At 40.8% G+C, this 16,636-nt stretch overlaps 1 protein-coding gene across 1 annotated transcript; it reads right to left on the bottom strand.

Moving 5' to 3' along the window:
• Positions 1-12,934: 12,934 nt before the first annotated feature.
• On the bottom strand, positions 12,935-14,211 carry LOC133821613 (secoisolariciresinol dehydrogenase-like). Its single transcript, XM_062253801.1, has 2 exons — positions 14,058-14,211; positions 12,935-13,791 (listed from the first exon to the last, which is right to left on the bottom strand). The coding sequence occupies exons 1-2, from the start codon at positions 14,093-14,095 to the stop codon at positions 12,987-12,989; spliced, it is 843 nt and encodes a 280-aa protein (XP_062109785.1). The 5' UTR covers positions 14,096-14,211; the 3' UTR covers positions 12,935-12,986.
• Between the last annotated feature and the right edge of the window lie 2,425 nt (positions 14,212-16,636).

Genomic DNA, 16,636 nt, shown 5'->3' with positions numbered 1-16,636 from the left:
CTATTTTTAAATCTCACTCTCAATTAAACATTAAAATTTAATAAATTTTAATCATTTCTCTTTTTCTTATTCACCGCTCTCCAAACTGATTTTTTATCCCATACATTTATAATTATAATAATATACAAGTAAAATTTGAGTGATTAAAATTATTTTTCCTCCTGAATTATTATCACTTGCAAATAGAGCACCCGTACTTTTAACGTTGTTAACAATTCCCTCCAAATTATACACGTTACCAAATTATGAGACTTCCGTTAGTTTTCAAATGAGGTGGCTAATAAAATAATGATTTGGGAGTTTGGTCACTTGACTACACTTATAATTCAATCAAAAAATTATTTTAAAAATTATAAAATTTATATATAATTTTACTTCTTATATATATTTTTTTATTTTAAATATTTTTTATTTCTTTTTTTATTTATATATTAATGTTTTATGAATTGGAGTAGAAAAATATTATTATAAAAAAATTATAAATTGTAAATTAATAAATATTGTATGATTATAATATAATCTCGATCACCACTACCCAATAATTTACAATTTTCTTTCTTCTTTTTTCTTTAAGGAATATCAATTTTTTAGTAGCCATGTCATCCTTTTCTACTCCAATTTATAAAATATATTTTTTTAATTTACTTAATTTTTAAAATTCACTATCTTTGAGGAAAAAATCTGAAGCATAATCAATCGAACAATAAATTTATTTTACATGCAAATAAAACAAAAGCAATGTAGTTCAAATTAAATACTATTAAAGTTACTATTGTATATGATTTTTTAATTTTTTAATATTTGAATGAAGAAAGATAAGTGAAGTAAAAATATATATAAATTTTATTATTTTTTAATTGTTTTATTAATTTTTTGATTGAATTATAAATGTGGCAATAACATGACACGTCATTGCCACGTTAGTATCCAAACGGTCAAATTAATCTTCTGTTAGCCAAGTCATTCGAAAACTAACGAAATTCTAATAATTTAGTAACATGTTTAGTTCGAAGAGAATTTTTAACAACGTTAAAAGTTCGGGGGCACGATTTACAAGTGGTAATAATTTTTGGGGGAAAAAATCATATTTATCATGTTGAAATTAGACGTGGGATAAGAAAATTGAGCCCATATGTATTTATTTTGTTTCACTGTTCAAGTTTGTTATCCAAAAAGCAGGTGTGGAAAACGTGGCAGACATTTTTAACACGTGGCTGACACCTGGCAGAGGTTCTGTTCGACCATCGACCAGGGAGATTCCCCTAACATAACATTTGGATTTTATATACGACCAGCTTGGTTGTATACTCCGTATATTTTGAGATGATCTTGTGCAATAGTAATCATATCCGAGATTATCTCCCATGATTCCTGATGATTCGATTATTTAGGAAAGAATATCTGTAACTAATTCATGTAATCCTCTTTGAGCCTATAAATAGAGAGAAATAACTCAAGGAAGGGACCTTTTATTGGCTGATTTTGTTTTATGCTTTACAAGAGAATTATAGCTATTATCTTTCTATTGTATTATTCGTCCTTCTAAGGCTTGTGAAACTCGAAGAACCCTAGTTCTTGATCACTCCTTTGAGAATCAAAATCAATAATAGCTTAAGTGGACGTAGGTCATTACCAATTCGTGGGGGCGAACCACTATAATTTGTTGTGTCGTTTACTGTTCTTTCCATTAGACTTATTTCAATACTTTCTATCACATCAAGCATTTGACTCCGTGTCAGTTGACCAAAACGAGGGTCAACATTCTGGTGCTTTCATTGAATGCTTGAGACGAAGCGGTTGAAGTACTAATGGCAAAGACAACCAGGAAGACTGGGTAGGCTGCTGACGTTGCGCCATCTCAACCTCCTCCCCCGAACATGGTTGAGAATGAGCCACACTTGGAGTTTGATGAGGGGGAACTGGACTCTGAAACGATGAGAACTACTCTGGGAGTATGGCAAGATGAGTTGGCCAATCTGAGGGCCAATCAAGAAAGTGTTGCGGAGACCATGGCGCGACAGCAACAAGAAATAGAGCGTCAGTGCCAAGAGCTGAGTGAAAGACAGGCTGAGATGGACCGTCGTCAGAAGGAGGCCATGGCAGCCCTCGAAGCAGCCCTCCTATTAGCTAGGAGTCAGGCTGTGACTGCCTCGCAGCCTGACCAACCCCCGAATGGGCCACCTCAAAGAGGTACCAATCCTAGCCCTCCACTCCAGCCAACAAGCCCTCAAAGGCCGGAGCAGCCACCAATGCCTCAGGATGATATCCCACCTAGGGACCCTGAGACACAACCTCTGTCCCAGGCTGGTCGAGACAATCCCCCGCATCCAAGGCAAAATAGGGCCGGGCAGCAACCCCGCAGCCCTAGATGCCCGAGGGGTGAAAAGTCGAACCCACCGAGCAGGGGGCAGCGTCCTTCTGGCAACAGAAGAAACTCAGAAATAGGCTCTGCGGTCAGGGGCCCCCCACAGCATGATAATGCACGGGGACCTACCGACCAGCGCAGGCCTCCCCCTAACGCTCAGGAAGTTCCAGCCCAAGGAGGCAACCGAGGAGACAGTCGGTCCCACCATAGCCAATCAAGGTTAAGAGATGGCCATGGCTACAATGAGGTCGACTCAGGCAGAGGGAATGCTGGTTGGAGGAACAAGGAGAGAGGTGGAGGCAGAAGCCCACCACCTAGAGAAGACCAACAAGCAAGACGTAATGCTGGGGGGCAGCCCAGAGAAAACAACGTCTTTAGCCGGCTTGGAGCCAGCGAGCAAAGGCGAAGAGACGACGATCTAAGGGATGTACTCAACGACCGCTGAGAACGGCACGACGAGAACATTCTCCCGGCACCAGAGGCCTCGGCAATTCCTGAAGTCGTTCAGTCCCAAATAGATGCCCTGAACCAAGCAGTGCAACAGCTGGGCGGGGGAAGAACGTCTCACATCGAGTACGACAGGAGAAGGTGAACTTCTTTCGTCCAGAGGATTGCTGTGGCGGAGACTCCCAGTAAGTTTAAAATGCCCACACTTCCAAACTTTGACGGGTATGGTGACCTGGTATCTCATGTCAACAAATTTGAGATACAAATGGACATTCAGAAGGTGTCTGAAGACGCTCGGTGCAGGATCTTTCCTGCAACACTTTCTGATGCTGCACAGGAGTGGTTCTTTAAGTTCCCTCCTGCAAGTATTGTATCTTGGGAGATGTCCGTAAAGGAGTTTTACGGACAATTCTATGCGGGTCGTGTGCACCAAACTAAGACAAACCAGCTGGTCGAGAAACGCCAGCAAGAAGGAGAACCACTGAAAGACTACGTCCAGCGTTTCATGCGAGCCGCGGCTGGGGCCAAAACAGTGGGAGACGAAGGCAAAATGATGGCCCTAACTTCAGGGGTTAGGCGCCGTACGCCTCTTTGGAGTAGCCTCAGGAAGCATGGGGTTAAAACTACCCAAGAATTTTTTGATCGAGCTAATCGATACATCAAGCTCGAGGATGCGATTGCCAGCGAGAGAAAGACCCCAAATAAAGATAAGGGGACTGAAGACCCCGCCAAAGCCGCCAATGGGTCAAAGCCCAACGGCAAAGGCAATGGAAATGGCAATGGCAAGAATGAGGGGAAGAGGCCCCATAACGAACCCTCTACCTCTGAGAGAATGCGCGCTAAGGGAAATCGTTATGAGCCAAGGTTCACCAACTACATTGTCCTTGTCGAGTCTCGAGCAGAGGTGTATCAGGCCACAAGTTCCAGTGTGCCTTACAAAAGACCCGCTGCCATTCAAAAGGATATTTCAAAAAGGGATACGACCAAGTTCTGTCACTTTCACAATGATTACGGACACGATACGAACGAGTGTAACTAGCTGAAGGATGAAATCGAGTTCCTTATTAGACAAAGGCACAACGAGCAGGCGCCTACACGCCAACGCTCGCCACCTTTACAGCCTGACCCTGTGGCTGACACCTTACTCACCATCTGCGGAGGCCCGCACCTTGCGGGAAACAGTGGAAAGGCAAGGGAACGATACGCTCAGACCCTACATCACGACCAGGACATCGAGATGATGACTGTGGAGGATAGGGCATCAAAAAAGGCTTGGACAGAGGACGGTGCAATAACATTCTCTGATTGTGATGCCCAGCATGTCTGGTTCCCACATTCCGATCCGCTGGTCGTGGATGTTCAGATTGCCAACATGATGGTGAAAAGAGTACTGGTCGATACAGGAAGTACAGTTAACATCCTGTATAAATATTCGCTGGAACGAATGAAGTTGTCCGTCAAGGACTTGGAGCCCTGCAACCAAACAATTTATGGTTTCTCTGGTGAGGAACTCGCTCCAACAAGGTCAATCAGGCTTCCACTAATAGCAGCCCGCCACCAGGACATTACTCACTACTTTCATAGTAGTTGATTGTCCTTCGGCCTACAATGCTGTAATTGGAAGGCCCATACTGGTCGACCTTCGGGACGTCACCTCTATATGGCACCTGGCCATGAAATTCCTAATAGACGCAAGGGTAGGACGCATATTGGGAAACCAGAGGGAAGCAAGGGAGTGCTACAATGCCTCAATCACTAAGGCCAAGAAGGGTATGTCGAGGAGTGCTCCCCCAGAAAAGTTGCAGATGGCCATTGATGTATAAGCCCAATCAGGTGATGAAGTCACCAAATAGGGTGTTGCCCAAAGGGAGGATAGAGACTTGGATCCTCGCTTTGGGGATTTTGAAGAAGATGTAGGACCTGTCGAGGACCTTGAGGATGTCCAGCTTGACGAAGAGTTTCCTACCAGAGTTGTAAAGGTTGGCAAAAATTTAGAAGCAACAACCAAACATGCACTGGTGAAATTTTTGAAGAAGAACCAGGAAGTTTTCGCCTGGTCACATAAAGACATGGCTGGGATAGATCCTGCAGTCATTAGCCATGTCCTGAACGTCGACAAAAGCTTTCCACCCGTGCAACAGAAAAGAAGGATGCTCGATAAAGACAGATCAAAAGCCTTGAAGGAGAAAGTTGAAAAACTAAAGGAGAATGGGTTCATCAAGGTGGCATTTTATCCATCATGGGTCTCTAATCCAGTACTGGTTCCCAAGCCGAATGGCAAATGGCGGACCTGTGTGGATTTCACAGACCTTAATAAAGCATGCCCTAAAGATTGCTTCCCACTCCTAAGGATCGACCAGCTGGTCGATGCAACTGCAGGCCAAGAGATCCTCTCCTTCATGGATGCATACTCAGGGTACAATCAGATTAGTATGCATCCCCTTCATGAGGATCGCACTAGCTTTCGGACCGATACAGGGCTATACTGTTACAAAGTAATGCCCTTCAGAATGAAAAACGCTGGTGTGACTTACCAGCTACTAGTTAACCACATGTTTAAGGGGTTGATCGGGGCAAACATGGAGGTGTACGTTGATGACATGCTGGTAAAGTCAAAAAAGGCAGAAGGACATGTGAAGGATTTACAAGAGTGTTTCAATGTGCTGAACAAATATCAAATGAAGCTAAATCCTCTCACGTGCTCCATCGGAGTAGGATTAGGGAAGTTCTTGGGGTTCATCGTAAATTCGAGAGGAATCGAGGCTAATCTCGAAAAGATCAAGGCCCTGATCGATATGAAATCGCCAATAAAGATCAAAGATGTGTAAAGTTTGACTGGAAGAATTGCCACGCTCAGTAGTTTTATTTCAAAATCAACAGATAAGTGCATCCCTTTCTTTAATCCACTTAGGGGCAACAAGAAGTTCGAGTGGACTGAAGACTGCGAACAGGCTTTCCAAGCCTTAAAAGCTCACATGGCGCAGCCTCCCATCTCATCAGAGCCTGTAGATGGGGAAACTTTGTTCATATACCTGGCGATAACCGAATATGCTGCTAGTGCGGTGTTAGTGAGAGAAGAAGAAGGCATACAAAAGGCGGTGTATTATGTGAGAAAGAGGTTAATCGGAGCTGAATTGAGATATCCCCCATCGAAAGATTAGCCTATTGCCTAATTTTGGCCTCAAGGAAGTTGCGTCCTTACTTCCAAGCCCATCCAATCACAGTCTTGACTGATCAACCCCTTCGGCAAGTTTTGCTAAAGCCAGAGGCTGCTAGTCGTTTGTTGAAATGGGCAGTCGAACTCGGGCAGTTTGATATAACATACTTACTGTGAGCAGCAATAAAAGGACAAGTCTTTGCTGATTTCATTGCTGAATTTACTGAACTTCCAGACAGCGAGCAGGGTGAAAAGCCTAGTGCACTTGAGCCTCAAGTTGAAGCTCCTTCGTGGAATATATTCACAGATGGATCATCCAATGAATCTCACGCAGGAGCAGGAGTGATATTGATAATGCCAGAAGGGCATCGATTTCACTACGCAATTAGGTTCGATTTCACCGCTTCGAACAATGAAGCTGAGTATGAAGCCCTACTCGCTGGGTTAAGGTTAGCCAAAGACATGAGCATAAAAGTGCTGGTAGTGAATCAGGTCTTAGGGGAGTATCAAGCACGAGGCCTAAAAATGGTGACCTATCTGAACAAAACAAAAGATCTGTTGGCACAATTTGAAAAATATACCCTCCAGCAAATACCTTGAGATCAAAATTCAAATGCAGATGCCTTAGCCAAACTCGCGAGTGCAAAAGATGCTGACACTTTAAATATAGTGCCAATTGAACGACTACACAAGCCAAGCATACGAGCAGACGAAACCAATATGGAGGTCCGATTAGCAGATACATGGATGGCACCATACTTGGAGTATCTCACGAGTGATATACTACCAGCAGATAGAAACAAAGCCAGGACCCTTCAGAGACAGGCTATTAGGTATATCCTGGTCGATGGTGTTCTGTACCGAAGAGGATACTCAATGCCATTGCTCAGATGTGTTACACCAGAAAAGGCTAAAGAGCTGATGAAGGCTTCTGTGGAGACCATGCTGGGGGGCAGAGCTTATCAAAGAAGATTCTAAGGCAAGGTTATTTCTGGCCGACCATGAACAAAGACTCGATGGAGTTTGTGCGAAAATGTGATAAGTGTCAGAGGTTTTCCAAGATCTCAGGGGCAGATGCAAAGTCCATGGCCCTTCGCAGTATGGGGTATAGATTTAATCGAATCCTTGCCGACAGGAAAAGGTGGGGTGAAATACGTAGTTGTGGCGGTCGACTACTTCACCAAATGGGTCGAGGCCGAGCCACTCGCAACCATAACGACAAAAAAAGTACTTGATTTTGTCATCAAGAAAATTGTTTGTCGATATGGATTGCCAAGAAAGATTGTCTCGGACAATGGCACCAAGTTTGATAGTGACATGGTCGCAGACTTCTACGAAAGGCATGGCATCATCAAGAGTTTTTCTTTAGTTGGTCATCCGAAAGCAAATGGGCAAGTCGAAGCAGTAAATAAGACATTGAAGGATACTCTAAAGAAAAGGCTCGAAGAAGCTAAAGGATCATGGCCAGAACAACTGCCTGAAGTCCTCTGGTCGTATAGAACTTCTCACGAACAGCAACAGGTCATACCCCATTTTCCTTAGCATACGGGTATGAAGCTATGTTGCCAATCGAGTTAGATCCGCCCTCACATCGAAGAATCACATATGACCAAGACCAAAATAGCCAATTGTTGATGGAGTCCCTAGACCTGATTGAGGAGAAACGAGAGAAAGCCCAACTCCGAGTAGTTGCGTACCAACAAAAAGTCGCTCGATATTTTAACTCCAAAGTAAAATAGAGAAAGTTCAATGTCAGAGACTTAGTACTTAGAAGAGTTTTCTTAAACACTCGAGACCAAGCTCCTGGAGTACTCGGACCAAACTGGGAAGGACCTTACCAGATTGAAGAAGTCCTTCATCCAGGCAATTACAAACTTGCACGCTTAAATGGAGATCTCGTTCCGCGTTATTGGAATGGAGAACACTTGCGCAAGTATTATCAGTAAACAGTCCTTCTTAAAGGACTGGCTTGTATTAATTTTTACTAGTTTTGAAAAAGGGTTAGTCATGTTATATGGCTAATCACTTATAAGTGTAAGATCTTTCAAAGATCACTCGTAAAGACATGTTTAGTCCATTTAAATACGAGAATTATAAGGGACTGTGCGCAGCCAGTCATTCTTGCCAAACTTTGTAATTTTTTACAAGTATTTGTTCATTACGTGTGTTGTTTTGCTGTATTATAAGATTTACATTTTATATCGAGCAGTAATGTTCGTACAGGTTGTGGTCAAGGCAAGTGACCAAGGACCTAAAGCTCCTCAGTCACTTGGGGGGCATATAAGGTACATAGAAAGCAAAGCATACCAAGAGGTATGTAAACACATGAACAAACTAAGTGAAAGCATGCTATAGTACTTAGAGTATTTTTAAAAAATTATATTTTGTTAAATCAAGCAAAAGTACTATACTAGGTTCGGTCATGCGAACAGATGTTATAATTAAACAAAAATATTATAATGTCAAAGGAATCCTTTTACACCGCGAGCAGTACTGCTCAGATGTAAATGTTAAATTAAAAGGAAAAGCTGCCCATACAGCAATAAAAAAGTAAACATTGTCTTAACATCATGACCTGTGGGTCATGCAAGGAAAAGAAAAGAAAATAAATTAAAAACAGGCTAAGGAGCAGCAGGAGGATCCTGGGGAGCATTTTGGTCAATTGCGTCTTCTGCAGCTTCCCCTCCATCCATCCCCGTGGCCAGCGAAATCTCTGGGGAGGCAGGAACTTTGGCCCTTTCTTCGGCAACCAGTCGAACTGCACAACAAGCTAATTCAGTTGTCCTGGCATCCTCTAGAAGGTAGCCAAAATTGGCACTTTGATTGTGTTTCCAGAAGTCGTAGAAACATCGAAGTGTCGCATTCTTGTACCTCTCCAGATCCTTGGCGTTCGTGAGCCTGAGTTGCTCCACTTGGCTCTTGAGGACGGCGATGCTCCTGTCCTTCACAAGATTTTCCTCCTAGAGCTTCTTAACTTCGCGCCAGTGGATTCGACTGGCCTCTTGGTACTCGTCTCTCTGTTTTCTGGCATTTTCCAAATAGGCCTGTTTCTCCACCAGGCCCGCTACCAAAGAATCCTTCTGCTAGGTCACCACCTCTAGCTCTCCCGCGTGCCTTGCCTCCGCGGCTTAAAGCTCCTCCATTAGCTTCGCCTCCCTAGCACGGGACTGATCGACGCTTGCACCCTCGCGGGCGCGAGCAGCCGTCATGGTCAGCATTGCCTACAATCAAAGAATAAGAGTTAGATTAACTTCAAAAAGGAAAATCAAGACCATGATGACAAAAGAGAAGGAAGATTTCTTACACTGGCCACTTCATTGAGGGCTCTATTGAGGATCTGGTCGACCCCCATTGTTTCTGCGTCAGCCATGGCCTCTTTGCAGCGGTCATGCTTAAGGAAGTGAGTAAGGAGATCCATGGCTGACCTTAGGGAGCGACCCGATAGTTTAGCCCTAAGGTGAACACCCTTTGCATGTTGGGCCTGTTCGGTAGGGGCCGGAGGTGAAGGAGTCGTGGCAGCAGGAGCAGGATGAGGCGGAATTTCCTTCTTGACAGGAGCAGGAGGTTGGGCAGATGTTTGGCCAGAGGGCCCATCCTTCGAAGGATCGGTGGCTCGGTTCTTCTTGGCCGAAGGCACCTGACTGGACTCACCGTCATGTTTCCTGGTCGATTTCCTCTTTCGGACCAAAGGAACCTCTTCTTCTTCATGTGTGCTGTAGAGATTGAAAACTTTTGCAGAAGCCATTTCTGCAAAAGAGGCAAACATGCGGACAGTAAGCCAAAAATAGATGACAAGTTATGTTGCATCAGAAAAGAAATAAAGAAAATTACAGAGTCAAATACCCGAGCTATAACTACTGGTCGCTATACTATTGACTCTACTAGTCATACACTCACTCTCTGGCATAAAGAAGTCTGGCCCTAGGTTTGGAGCATATGTAAAATTGCCGTCCCCGTCGAATAAATGACAGGGAATTGGAAAGTTATCTAAGAATGAAATAACAATACCGTTTTCGTCAGAGGACTCATCTAAGTCTATGACAGGCTCTGTTGCCTTTTGTTTTCCCTTTCCTTGAGGGGCAGAAGACCTTTCTGCTGGGGGAATGCCAACGGGTTCCCTGATTGTAACCCCAGTCAGTCTCCGTCAAGGAGGAGACGCTGGTGGTTGCTGCTCGAGATTTTCCTTGGCAGTGGCACTTCCTGCCACAGGTTCCCTCACATCCTGGTGAAGGGCCAGGAGGCCAGCTAGCCTTAAGTTGGCCTCAGTGACCAGAGACTTGACGCTCTTCTCAACGTCCGTCATACTAGCCAGCATGGCAGACCTTAACACCATGTTTGGTATTGGGTCTAGTCGTAACCATGGGCCTGAAAAACACAAGATGTTTTAGAAAAAATGAAAGGAAAATTGGTAAGTAAAAACAACGACCAATGAAAAAAAGACTTTTACCTCCTCGAGTGAAGGCAAGGTTATTCGCGACCATGTCATGCGTGAGGAAATACTCTTGACTGTATTTCCCCACGTTGGAAATGTGGGTTGTGTCACTCAGGAAGGTTCGGTTGGTCTCCTGGTGACAATAGTGGAAAAACCCCGTACCAGATTATTGGGGGTTGGACTTAAGGTCAAAAAGGTAGTTGACCTCGTGGGGGGTATGCTCTGGCCATTATTTATGGTTATAAAGGATATAGAGTGCAGCAAGAATTCTATATCCATTGGGTGTAATTTGGAAGGGGGCGACACCAAAGTAGCTTGCCACCCCCTGGAAGAATGGATGGAGAGGAAGGGTAGCCCCAGCCTCTATATGATACCTCGACCAGGCGCTGTAAACGCCTCCAGGAAAATTCACCCTCTAATCCGTAGTAGGGATTTTGAGGGTTACCCTAGTAAGGCCATACTTTCTGAAGTAGTTGGCTAGCATCCTGGGGGTTACTTGGCTGAGTGGGGAAAGATACCACTCGTCATCGGGAAGAACTGAATGCCGAGGGCGGGCCCTAACTTGGATGTGAGGGTCTGGAACAATATTTTCTCGACCACTGGTCGAGGGAACCCCAGCCTGCGAGTCAGGCTGGGCTGGAGGATTTGAAGGGTTTTCAGGTATTTTCTTCTTTTGGGCAGTGGACTTGACACGACCCATTCTAACTGGAGTTGGTTGAGGTCTGGAAGGAGAAATTATAGAGAAAGGAATCTCATGGATGCACTGAGCTGGCTGTTCTTCGCCCTCGAGCAGCTGCGCAAGTAGATCGTCGTCGATCGACCTTTCACCTCCCCACAAATCTGGTATTAAAATCTGCGGACAGAAAAATGGGGAGGTGAGGATGAAGAGCCTAAAAAGTTGGTTAGAATAACGCTGCTCGTGTATGAAAGTCTAGCTTTTATACAACAGCATTCTAATGAAAAACTTAATTTTTCATACGAAGAGTTTGAAAAACAGATCAAAAAGTGAAAGCAAAAAGTTTTTTCTGAAAAAGCTTTTTCAACTTCTGTAAGGGCGGGAAAAACCTAATTTTTCAAATAGCATGAAAATCGAATTTTTACTTCGATTTTACGTCCTAAATTTTTGATCTCAACTATCAAACTGATTCATAACTCCTAAATGGCAAATATACACTACCATATCTAGCATCACTCGACAAATGCCCTATTTTCACGCACCTCTGCCCAAGAACATGGTGCAATATCAGAACCTAAAAAACTAGCTTAAATCGGCAAGCACAACAAAATAAAAGGTGCAAAAGTTCTGAAGCTTACCTATACGAAGATTGTGGAGTCCTGGATAAATTTCAAGTGTAGGTGTGCGAATAGCCGATTCCTGGAACGACAAAGGATGGTCTTCAAAGAGATTATGGGTTCTGACTTGGGGGTTCTTGGAAGAGTTCTTAGCAGAAAAATAGCTTGTAAAAGGTGAAAATGAAATTCTGGAAGCTATATTTATCGTCTGAGATATGGAAAAAGAGGTAATCATAAGTTCCCTTTTTTCAAGACGTGGAGAAGAGTGATGGCCGTCAAAGGATTGCTTGGGAACCTAAAAGGCATGATTAGACGGGAGTAGGTCACTTTTTTCAAGGAGGCACGAACTACTCTGACAGATTTGGTGGGGTAATCGAAAAGTCGTTTTGCTAAAAGTTTATTTATTGCTGGTCGTAATAAATAAACTTGGGGGGCAAATGTTATCCAAAAAGCAGGTGTAGAAAACGTGGCAGACATTTTTAACACGTGGCTGACACCTGGCAGAGGTTCTGTTCGACCATCAACCAAGTTGATTCCCCTAACATAACATTTGGATTTTATATACGACCAGCTTGGTCGTATACTCCGTATATTTTTAGATGATCTTGTGCAATTGTAATCATATCCGAGATTATCTCCCATGATTCCTGATGATCCGATTATTTAGGAAAGAATATCTATAACTAATTCATGTAATACTCCTTGAGCCTATAAATAGAGAGAAATAACTCAAGGATGGGACCTTTTGGCTGATTTTGTTTTATGCTTTACAAGAGAATTATAGCTATTATCTTTCGATTGTATTATTCGTCATTCTAAGGCTTTTGAAACTCGAAGAACCCTAGTTCTTTGATCACTCCTTTGAGAATCAAAATCAATAATAGCTTAAGTGGACGTAGATCATTACCAATTCGTGGGGCCGAACCACTATAATTGGTTGTGTCGTTTACTGTTATTTCCAATAGACTTGTTTCAATACTTTCTATCAGATCAAGCATTTGACTCCATGTCAGTTAACCAAAACGACGGTCAACAAAGTTAAAATACATTATTCCGTAATTTTTATTTTTATTGGAGACTAATAATAAAAGTGATGCTAGACACATTTTTTTTTACATTTTGTATATATAATGATGTAGCAATTTTTTTAAAGTACAATTTATTAACAGTAAAACTATGTGACTTATGGTCGATAGTTAATTAATAATATTGACACATAATTGTATATATGTAACAATAATTTGTAAAAAGAGCATCTTAATCATTACTCTGATTATAATTAGTAGTTAAGCCTAATTATCAGGGTACTGAAACATTGTAAAAGAAGGATTAACAACACTAAAACCTCCATCAACGATGAGATTAAGTCCACTCACGTACCGTCCCTCCTCACTCGCTAAAAATAGAGCCGCATTCGCAATATCCTCTGCCTTAAGCGTCACATGCTTTAAGTTCGCCACTGCGCCGAACATACTCTCAACCCCCTCCTCACTAAGCCCCAAATAATTCTTAATCTTCGGCGTCGCAACCCCGTACGGTGACACGCAATTGACCCTTATTCCGAACTGTCCCAACTCCACGGCGGCATTCCTCGTCAGCCCAACTACCGCATGCTTGGAGCACGTGTAGGCGTGCGAGGCCGTGCCGCCTAAGCATGAACTGACACTACCAGTCGATATGATGCTGCCGCCACCTTTGGCCGATATCATGGCATGGGCAGCGTGTTTAATTCCAAGGAAGACGCCTGTGACGTTCACACTCAGCACCCGCTCAAAATCGGCCTTGTGGTTATCGATGATACGAGGCTTGTATTCGTCACCTGTGCCGGCGTTGTTGATCATTACGTCTAACTTTCCATAGGACTTGATGGCTCTTTCCACAGCCGCTTTGACTTGAGATTCGTCGGTTACGTCGCAGTGGACGTAAGTGACGTCGTTTTGGGTCGTGTTGCTTGCTATAGATTGGCAAACGAAATAGCCTAGCTCGTCTTGGACATCGGCTATGACTAGTTTGGCTCCATGGTGGGCAAAGACTTCAGCCGTTTTTTGGCCTAGCCCACTGGCTCCTCCGGTGATCAAAGCTACCTTACCTTCTAACCTATAAATATAAATTTGTATAAAAAGTTGAAAGTTATAAGTGATGAATAATGTGTTCTCTCTTATGTATAAAAAATTTGCGTTTATTAATGTAAAATATAAATGTGTACACTAATATTGCTTTTGAGTTTTGAGTCACTTTGTGATATATATATATATATAAATTTATAAAAACCGTGCTGAATCCAAAATTCCCAATTAGAATTGACAGCAGAAAAGCATATGAAATTAAATGCTCTTAACAAGTATAATACACATGTAATCTACCTTCTTGAGACTGCTGAGAGTAGTGAAGGTATTGCCATTTGCTTACACAGAGATGATAAGAGAATATATATGGTTAAGTCTTGGAGACTTGATAGTTAATGATCTGTATATAAATATATCTATATAATAAAAGAGCCATATGGGTCCAACGGGGCTATAATTATGTTATAGGATACAAAATTTTCAAATCTGATGGCTCCATTATTTACGGAAAACCAATATTTTGCTGTGTTCTTCTAGACTTAGATTTTACCACTGGCGGTGGCTAATATAGTTTTGGAGGAAAACAATTGGTATAAGACGTGGTCAGACAGTTGTCATTGTCATTTTTTTCTTGCTAATGACGTCATTGCTTACATCAATTTACATAAATCAGAGTTCAAACAATCAGTTCTACTTGTGTGTGATTTTTTTTATACGTGTGGAAAACAAACTATTTAAACTTTGATTTCGGTAGGGTAAATTATTCGGAATTTCTTGAAAATTGATGAGAAGTCTTTTTTAACTATCATGTAAGTTGTCATACAAAGAAAAATTGGAAATAATTTCTCCAAGTACTGAAAACAAAAAACACCCCTACAATAGGGGCAAAAGTAATATACCTACCTAAGTAGGGGCATAAAAAATGCCCTTATCGTAGAGATGTTTTCTATTTCTCGCATTTGAAAACATTATAACCAATTTTCTTTTCATGACAATGTATATTATAATTATAGCAAACATCCCACTAATTTTTGAAAAATTCCGAATAATTTACGGTGTCCAATTCAGACTTCAAAACAGTCAATCGCACGAGTAACTAATTTTTTTTGTACGAGTGGAAAACAAACTGTTTGAACTCTGATTTGGGCATTGTAAATTAGTCAGAATTTCTCAAAAATTGGTGGGATATCTACTATAACTATAATATGCACTTTCATGAAAAAATAAATGAGTTATAATTTTTTTAAATACCAAAAATAAAAAATAATCATACCGTAGGAGTATTTTCCATGCTTCTATAGTAGAATTATCATATATTTATTACATCTGACGATCTAAATAAATAGAATAATAATTTTTAATACATATTTATTTTTAAATAAAATAATTAAAAGATACAATTAAGTTTATTTTAGTTCTATTTACGAAATTAAAATTTTTCTTCCAAATTATCACCCTTGCATAATTGTGCACTTTCGTTATGCAAAAATTTCCCAAAAGTAAATAAACGTACTATCATAATAATACAATAATAATTTGGGGTACAACTCTACAAGAATAACATTTGAGGGATGACAAAACACTTATTATATTTGTCAATTCCCAACATTTTATTAAATTTTTTGGTGGATGATTTATTGTTGGGTTTTATGCCTTCATAAAACCACTTTTTTTATGTCACTAATTTCATTATCAATAAAGAAGTAGAAAACGGATTTTGTCTATCAATTGCATTGCTTGCTTATTTTATTACATGATTAATTGCTTAATACAAATATTTATAAAATCATGAACATATAGACAGTTACACATAGTCACCAAGTCACAATGAATTATAAATGTAATTATATGTTAAAAAAGAATTAGTCCTAAGATTAAATCCGTGCAAATGATTTTCATTGTATTGTTAATCTACGATAAGTTCTACTTACACAATGGTGTGATTGTTAGAATTAATGCTCTAAAAACATGTAAAGAAATTTTATTGATGCAAATAAAAATACAATTTTATTATGTTTGAATTTTATAATTAATGTTTGAATTATTTATGTAAAAACCCTTATTGGCTAACTTTATTATTAGACAAAATATTTTGAATTGCGAAAAATCATCAGCATATATTTAAATAGTTATCACATAATTCAACTGGTTTTTTTAGTGTGAAAATCTCATTTAGTGTGAATACAATTTTTACCTTATTATTTACCACAATCAATCTTCATTGGTAAAATATTGTATTTAAATTATCTTGTAAGAATATTTTCAGGGATTATGTTCATTCAAGAATAAAGAAGGTTTCGAAAATGAACATGGTCAAAAGAAATGACCATGTTCGTTTTGCCAGATAAGTCTGATGTCGTTGCTGACTCACCAGTTTCTTTTTCCATCGACACATGATTCATTTGACTAGTAGATTTCCAAAATCAAAGGAATTTGCAAATTGATTACAAAGATCTCAGAGAAAGCTGGCCTTGGACGATTTCTTTTCCTATAAATACCTTGCCAAGGCCTTTAGAAATTTCACCTCTTCCATTTGGAAATTTGTAAACATAATTTTATTTTGAAGAGTGTTTTCTTTGTAGAGATTAAGTTTGTTCACCTTAATCTTTGTGAGATTGCTTAGTGTGCTTATGGATATCTATCTAGTCCCTTGTAAACAAGTAGTGTCCATTGTGAACGTGTTCATAAGGATCTTCGGAAGAGGATTCTATCTAAGTCTCACTTCAGGAGGAAGTGAGCACTCGCTATTCTTTGAAGGGATTTCAAGAGAATCAGTGTTTCATCAAAACCTGATTCGTAGAGAAGAGTACAACAAGACTGTGGCAATAGTTTAAGAGAGAGTCTTACATTGTTTAAGTCAATGCTTTTGTACACAT

The sequence above is a fragment of the Humulus lupulus genome, chromosome 3 (genome assembly GCF_963169125.1).
Source record: "Humulus lupulus chromosome 3, drHumLupu1.1, whole genome shotgun sequence".
NCBI lineage: Eukaryota > Viridiplantae > Streptophyta > Magnoliopsida > Rosales > Cannabaceae > Humulus > Humulus lupulus.
The sequence above is the reverse complement of the archived record's forward strand: the minus strand, read 5'-3'. Positions and strand labels throughout refer to the sequence as shown.